Genomic DNA, 8,418 nt, shown 5'->3' on the forward strand with positions numbered 1-8,418 from the left:
ATTTCACAGTGGAAACCTGGAATGAAAGAATGTCCTAGAAGCTTTTTCAGGACGCTGAGGCAGTTCTTGTTCCTCAACATGTCACAGATAAACCAAGGTCCCTAAACTAATGAAGTGTTTCCCAGCCTAGTGCTTAGAGTAATTCTGCGTCGACGTGACATTCCTCTCCTCATTCCCCTGAGACTTTGCACATGATGGTGTGGGGATAAAGGGGGATTCGCTGATGTTTGCCTATATTCCCGTGCTTTGACTCAAGTTGGTAACACAGTCGTGGTCTCCTCCTGCCACAGGTTTGCAGCCCGTTTACTGGAGCAGGGATGACGTGGCACAGTGGCTCAGGTGGGCAGAGAAGGAGTTTTCCTTGAGGCCGATTGAGAGCAACACTTTTGAGATGAACGGCAAGGCTCTGCTGCTCCTGACCAAAGAGGACTTTCGATACAGGTCTCCTCATTCAGGTGAGGATTATTTACAGAAGCTGTAATTCGAAAGAGAGAAGGCGACACAACAAAATCTGGAGAGGGTCAGAGGAGGAAATGGTCCCATTTGTGGGGGTGGACTGGGCAAGGCGGGGAGAGGGAGGACTGAGAGACTTGTATGAGGCAAGGACAAAAAGGACAAGGAGGGAATTAAATCCTGATACACCTGAGTTGTAGGCAAATTTGAATGCAAATCCAAACCCAAACATCCGACCTGTTTCTAGTTAAAACTCCCTGCAGAACTCCCAGAAAGCAACCTTCTCTGGCAGCACTTCGTGACTCCCAGCTCTTCCCTGTAAAGGCTTATCTTTTCACAGACCCAACTACAGCAGCAAGTTAATCAAGTGCTCCAGCCTCTTTAAGAAGCCGGTATTAGCATTTTGCCTCACAGTTGGCTTGGCTGATGTGCCACTAAAAGTGGCTGCAGAACTCCTCCCTGGGGCACCTTTCCTCTATTTAGCAGCCCCTGTGGGCTTTGCTTTACTTTACCATATTCTCTCACGTGCCGGAGTCCAGCCCAAGGCACAGCAGAGGCAGACAGGTGTGTGAATCAGTCTGCCTCTTGCTTGAATTTTGTCTTCATTTATTCACAAAGAACATTTAGAAATGTGTATGTTGCCTGCCTGTATTTATATCCCCCACAGTCTGTCTGCTCCAGTTTTACAGTCGGAGTAAGCCTCTGCTCTCCTTTGTCAGGGATGTTTAACTAAATATGAGTTGTGAGCTTTTCTTTTGTGACCATACAAGGTACTCCTGTTAAGTATAAAGGCTCGTAATACAATCACCATAGGTGATCAAAGAGTTTGGACCAAGCGGTGACAGAATTGCTGTGAGGAGGCTTCCAGTGCAAGGCTCACGAGGTGCAGAAGTACAACCGGTGCTGCTTGGATCCAGCAGATAAACAAGCCGTGGCACTAATTCTGCATCAAGCTGCTTGGCAACTCCCTTGAACGCACCCCCACAACCATCCTCCTGCAGAACCTGCCTCATAAACTGTGGCTTATGTTTAGTGTATACCAACTTTTTTAAGCATGTGCTTCAAATCCAGGTCTAATTTTGTTTGGAAGGAGATGCCAAACATTAATGTCTATTGCTAGTGTAATACAGTAGTGAAAACTGATGCCTAGAAACATCTTTTTTTTTTTTTTTTATTCTGGTACACCGCTTGGAATCATTTCATTAAAAATAAGCCCTGCTTAAGGCAAAAGGAGTATTGAAAGTGGGGATGCAGGCAAGGACTGTAAGGGACACCTTTATGTATCTTGTCTGCAACTCCCCTTACCATCCCAGTGCCTTGCTGCCTACAAGTTATGCCCCTGCTCTTGCCCTTGTGTGCTGCGAGGGCAGGTGAAATGAGTAGGGTTAAAATGTTTGTCGGCTGGAAATAGAGCGTTCCCAGAGAAGAGCCTCTGACTTGCAAATCCTCACTTTATGCACAAGGTTAAGCTCTTATTTACCTAAAACCAAACTAAAGGCCTCCTCCCTCGCTTTTTCTTTCCAGGTATTCCCCACTGATAATAAACCTTTTAGAGGATATCTGAGTCAGTCCCTAAAAATTTAGATGACTGTAGGTGAAGGGACATTACCTCAACATTTCCCAGAAATTAACTATACGTGAAATTTAAGAACTATGAAATAATGTTTGCCATAGAGGTATGAAGTTTTTCAAAATTGTAGCTACATAAAAGCTGTATCCTTTCCCCTCGCAGTTAAACCAGGAGAACCGCATCCACTCCCCCGCCGTGGTCCTAGCAGTAAAAGGGGCTCACAGCCCCACAGCTATTCTCCTATTTAGGGCTGCCCAGGGAAGGGGGAGAGCAGAGGAGGGAGAGAGTAAAAAACGCTTTTCACCTTCTTAACTAGCATTACTGCATCTGGTGGTGCAGAAGCAGAACGGTTTTGTTAGGTAAAAAAAAAGACAGCCAGCTTTATGGATGTTTTCTCTAGTCTGTCAGGCTAGAGGTACAAATTTGCTACCTTATTGCTTCGAGTGTTACAGCACTAGTTACGGTTATGCCACTATTGCACTCAAAGATGCAAATTACGTGGTAAAATCACTTTTTAGCCTTTCATGGAGTAAACATGGAAAAGGTAACCAGGTTCTCAAGGCTTTGTTTTTAATTAGATTTTCAGGTATTGCAATCACCTTTTGAAAATGCCCTAAGGTCACTGCTGGGACAGTAAAAGCAGCCACTATGCTAAAAATAAAGGAAGCTGAACTATGGAAAGCAGGACAGCTTTAACTGTTTCACGCTAAGACACTAAACTTGCCCTCAAATAAAGGATCGGCAGTTTATAGAGACAAGGGACAAACGGTGCACAGCTTACAATCTCAGAAACGACTACCAAAAAAACCCCACACACTTGAGAAGACTCTCCCAGAAAATCCAAGGTTTCCTAAGTGTAACTTCACTAAATTCCCTTCCAGATAATACATTATTGCTGCAACCTGTTGCTCTGTAATACCAGCAGTGACAAACAGAAGAGAGCAAGCAGAATTAAGAGACTTCCTACCCTGTGTTGTATGTTTTCACTTTCAAATGTGCAACCAGTTATTTCAGACAAAATGTACAAGTACCTATGTGTTTCATGTAGATGTTGTTGGAGGAAGGGCATCAGTACAAGTTGTAATACATAAAAAGACATAAAATAAGCAGTTAGTCCACCAGTCTCCTAGATACTGCGGTGATATGTTCCACTGAGGAAAGACAGAACAATTCTGGTGCCAGGGAATAGGAGGGGGCAAGGAACAGCCTGCCTGCAGCCCAAAAAGAAGCAAGCATCTGGGTCAGTTCACGCAAGAACATGTCAGCTTGGTGCAGTGCAATTCACTGCAGGTATTTCTGTGGACGAGTGATACAATAGCAACTCACAGACTACATTTGCCCATGCAGAGCACCAAGCCCGCTGCATTTTGTTCCTTAGTCTGCATCGTATCCGTGGTCTAATACTGCCTGTTGAAGTGAGCTCCGTACAGATTCTAGTACCTAGAAATAATTAGCTTTGGGATCCCATTTCGGCTTTTCAGGAGTCCAGCCCATGACACCAAGAGTGACGTACAGAAGTTCCTGAGGCACCTATAGCACTCAAGTATCTCCAGGAGTTGTCACCACAGCAAGGGTGTTCAGGATAGTTAAATCTCTCAATTCTTTTCAAGTCCTTTGAGTCCATCCCAGAGTAACTTCTCAAATTAAGAGTTCTTCCTCCTGTGGATTTCCTAGAATGGAGTATCTTAGTAGCATACTGCCTCTGGCCTTGAGGCACCAGTGCTGCATGGAGAGGCTTTACAGCATCTTCTATCGCCTCCCCCCCATAAAACCTAAATCGTTCAGTAATTAAAGAAAAGCATGATCTTTGCTCCCAGCAACTCACTGCATAAATCATGGGCTCTACATTTAAGAAGTCTGTATCCTAAGATGTCTATCTGAAAAACTGAGGCTGTGAGAAGGTGGGACAGTGAACTAACTACTGCTTGTAAAGGTTGGAGCTCTTGGATGGGCAGTCATGTAGCCTGAAAAAGCCCCCTCTGTGTTGGGGTAATAAAAGCCATATCTTGTCATTCTCCCATTTTTCCACAGTCACACAGAGAGGTGTGATGTGCAGCTTTTCTTTTTTTCCTTTCAGGGAAGAACCTTGCAAAACAGTGAAATGTAGGATTTTACTGCCCGCATTTTGGGGTCTGAAAATAGCACCCAGGAGCCATGAATTCATGCATCAGATGACTAAATGAGTCTTCTCAGCAGTATGTACATTTTCATTTCCTTTTTCCTGCTGTTTGTCTTTCAGGTGATGTTTTGTATGAACTCCTTCAGCATATCCTGAAGCAAAGGAAAGCTCGTATGCTTTTCACACCTTTCTTCCACCCTGGGAACTCTATCCATGCTCAGCCAGAGGTTATATTACACCAGAACCATGATGAAGGTAACTCTGTCTCATTCTTATGGAAGCTGCCATTATAGAGGCTAGTTGGGTAAGGCTGTGAGGAATTATGTCATTTTCTTTCTCCAAAGTTACTGAAATAAAGCTACTCTCCTCCCTTTGTCTCCATAGCTTTAGAACAGTCAACTGGTCTGGGGAGTCAGCTGTCCGTTCTCCATTTATCTTCTATTTTTTCGTCCTGTTTCCAGAGCCTGCTTAAAAGCGATGCCAGATGAAGATTAAAAAAAATACCAGAAAGTTTTATTGACCCCATTGATTCATTTTTCCTCACTCCCAATTAGGTAGATAAAGATGCCTCATGGACTTTTAGTATCCTGGAGATGCAACTAGATGCAATTGTTTGCGGAGCAAGGGAGAAGGCAGCCTCAGAGAGGAACATCTGACTCAAAGTCACTTCAGTTGACAATCTGTCATCGCATCGTGCCAGAGTTCCTAGCACTGAGCCCATCGTGTTGCTCAGCTTTTGAACTGATTGAGCAATTCACACTGAGAGAAGGGAGGAGGTTTCTGCAGATTTTCTCTTATTTTTACTATCAGAATTACTTGCTTAGGTTATTAGTTAGCCTTCTAGTAGTGTCCACGCATACCATGCCTGTCACCGGTGGTGAAGAAAGAAGAGATATATTTGTGGAATTGCACGTTTGGGCTTCTTCTACTCATTGTTAGTACAGATCAAAATGTAAGTCTGCTTCCTTCGATGGAAAATTGAGGTTTTATTTTCTTTAAAAATATACACACTAAAGTACTCCTTGGTTTTCTCCAATAACAGAAAAATATAAAGCTAAGCCTTTTAAAAAGCATCAGGCAGAATTCACTTTTTCAACTTAAAAAAAAAATCTAGGAAAAAGTAGTGGTATTCCTTTTCTTGAGTAAACAGGAGAAGACAACAGAAGTGAGTTCGGATATTGCCCTAGTCTCTGCTGGAGAAAAGGTGCACAAATTATTTGAAGATTCAATGTGAGATTGCAAGAGAAGGTTCAGGGCTATTATCAGAGCTGTACAAGTTGCCCGTGGCCAGTCTGAGCAAGCCAGAATCAAATGGCACCAGCAAAACTCTGAGCCTAAGCCAAGAGCAGGACAGCAGCAGATGGGATAAGGACACTCCAAAGTGTTTCCACACAGCTGTGTAAATATTTCAGATTAGAAGAGGGTGCTACAGGTCAGGACGAGGCTGAATTGGCAACGATGTGCAAGAGACACTTGCCTAGTATATTAAGATATGCACTTTCCAGAGTCTATTATTAAAATCTCCATTTTTTCCTGAAGCTTGGCATTCACCCACAAGTGTTCCCTTTCTCAATTTCAAACAGAAATACTAGCTGCCCTCTCAGACACCCCTATATTAAAGATGTCGAGCAACTTTCAATCTAGAGAGGATTTCACAGGGATGTTGAGTTGGCCTTTCATGTGCATCACTTAAAACCTAAGTCCTTTGCAATCTAGTCCAACTTCTGTCAGAGCACAGGATGATTAAGAAACAACTTTGATTTTTTCTTCACAATACTCTGGCTGCTGATAGTACCACGGTTTTTGCTTAGAGAACTGTGTCCTATTACTTTAAACTTTTCTTTATAATGACAAAAATTAGTTCTTGTTTTGCTGTGAGAGGAGCTTCAAAACAAGCAAAAGAAACTACAGCTTGCCTGCCACAAGACTGAGCAATCAGAAAATCTCTATGCCAAGAATTTATAGGCAGGTGAATTTATTTATTTATGTATTTTGACATCCTTCTTTCTTCTTCCTGTTTCACAGAGTCCCTTGGGAGAAACTAGCACAATTAAGTTTACCATTTTACCTCAGCAGAAGGCAACTTAGTAAGAAAGGAGAATGAATATGAGAAGCAGAACTTAGCCCTGCCTAACTGACAAACTGTATCAGAGGGGTCAAGCATTACTTTGGCACAATTTTGAGTTGTTAAACTTCATGGGTGATGGAGCTTTTTTAGAATCTCTCCTTACTCCAGTGATCTTTTTCCATTTTCTTCTACTGTCTCTTTTGTCCGTTTCCTAGTAGATTATATGCTTATGATCCTGCTGCTAAATGCTTTCATTTTAAGTTAGTTAATCTAGAATCAGATAAGACCAACATTTACATCTAGTGGCTTTTTACTAGCTTAAGCAAAGTGGGTTTGACTGTTTGAAATCAGTCGACAGCAGTTCAGGATATCTCCAAGATGCATTGACGTTGGCTTGGGATCTGCCCTGTGGGCATCGGTCTCTGTCCCTGTAGAGGGATGAGCAATGGAGAGTGAATTACCTACATCACCAGTGGTCCTTCTGACTCAGCACCGAGTCATTTGATGGGATGTCATACAGGAAGCTTACACTCTCATTCCCTGCACTTCTTTTGTGGGTAAGCAAAGAGTGCCAGTCTTTGGGATTGTCATGCCAGCAATTGCTCACTGCCAGAGTGAGTGCAGGCCCACTCATCCCTATATGGATCAGATAGGTCAGCAATTTTCCTGGGAGCTGAATTCCCTTTCACAGCTTTCCCTTCAAGAAAAGAGTGTTGGTCACTCAGAATGAAGAGCCAGACTGATGAGTGAATCTATTCCTGCAGGAAATGATACACCATATGTGCTCAACTTACAGTCATCAGATGTGCCAAGGAATGAATGTGATGAGGATTTTATTCTGTTCAGGGTCATTCGTGGCAGTGGAACTGCTTGGAGCTGAGTTTGAATTGTTTTATGGTAAACAGCAGCTTCGACCATGAGGGGATTCTTTAGTTACATATTTAAAGAGAAAGATCTTGGAGGAAAGTGAACACTAGTGTGTATCCATTTGTGGTTTTTCCTCTTGCTGCTTTTTAAAGAGTTCTTTGGTCTCTGCCTTCTCTCCACCCTGTCCTGGTTCAGGATCACCATGGTTTGGGTGCAGATAGATAGGTCTGCTTCTGTTTGGTGCTTGTCAGAGCCAACCAATGTTTGCAGAGAGCTTGGTGGAAAGCACAGCAAGGCATTTCTTTCTGTTCAAGACAGCTGCTCCCCACAGCCAAGGCACTTTCAATAAGTAGGACAAATAATACAATATTCTGGTCTGTATTTACAGGCCAAGAATGAGCACAGTGCATTTGAATGCACAGTGACAGGGGTGGATGGTCTGTAGAAGATAGGACGCTGAGTAAAATTAGGGGGTTGGTTTCCTTTCTGTTTTGGCAAAGAAAGAAGTCTTTAAGAAAAGGCGGCCACAGAGGTAGGTACAGTTGTAAATTAATTCCTCTTTGATCTTCTCATCATTTGGGCTATCCCACATTAGCTGGCCACATTGTATTTAAAGCTGTTTGTGTTTAAACAAGAACAATATATAGCTCTGGAGTTTAATGTCCTCCAGCTGTTTCACTGTGAGTACCTTAAACAGCTCTATGGATGCGTTTTGCTTGTCTGGGACCACAAGTGTGTGAAATAAGTGTTCTGAAGCTGTGTAGCTTCTGTCTAAAATTTCAGGGTTTCCTGTAGACTTTAGCATCCTTGTAGAGATGAACAGCCCGTTGAGTAGGCAAAAGAGTTGGTGCTGTGTCACTGCCTGGCGCTACCTGTTGTCAGGGCTAGAGCCTTTCCTGTTCAGGCCTTTCCCTGGGCGAGTGCTGATCCCTCCTCTGATGCCTACCTGAGTTCCAGGGCAGTGGAACCTGGACAGGGTCTTCAACGAGTATCACTGCCTTGGCAAGAGAGCAAGAGAATTGTTAAAGTGGATCACACCCCGCAGTTTCCTTCTCTTATCATCCAAGGCGTTCAACAAACAGCACTGAAATTTGATCTTTGTTTTTCAGATAAAAACCTGTTAGTCACTGCGTTCTGGTGGTATTTTCCTCTTTGTCAGTAATTTCCCAAGTCAAAATTGGTGGCCTTAGCTAAGCTGAAAGTTTGCACTGTTTATGTCAAGCATTTCATTTTGTGAGAGGATTGTTAGTACGTAAAGACACTGACCTAGAGCTCCGCTACTGTTAAGGATCACAGCTGGGGAAGTATGCTTATGCAAAAGTGATGCTAGAAGTCCTCCTG

General features: G+C 43.2%; 1 protein-coding gene across 1 annotated transcript in view; it reads left to right on the forward strand.

Annotated features, from left to right (window-relative positions):
• The first annotated feature begins 282 nt into the window (after window positions 1-282).
• The window catches only part of ETV6 (ets variant 6), a 35,135-nt gene continuing 26,999 nt past the window's right edge, over window positions 283-8,418 (forward strand). Inside the window, exons 1-2 of the mRNA XM_009703284.1 lie at window positions 283-455; window positions 4,263-4,397. Of these exons, the coding sequence (XP_009701586.1) occupies window positions 392-455; window positions 4,263-4,397 (199 nt within the window). The 5' untranslated portion in view covers window positions 283-391. The remainder of the gene's footprint in view (window positions 456-4,262; window positions 4,398-8,418) is intronic.

Source organism: Cariama cristata, unplaced genomic scaffold, assembly GCF_000690535.1.
Source record: "Cariama cristata isolate BGI_N322 unplaced genomic scaffold, ASM69053v1 scaffold3447, whole genome shotgun sequence".
NCBI classification, from domain to species: Eukaryota; Metazoa; Chordata; class Aves; order Cariamiformes; family Cariamidae; genus Cariama; species Cariama cristata.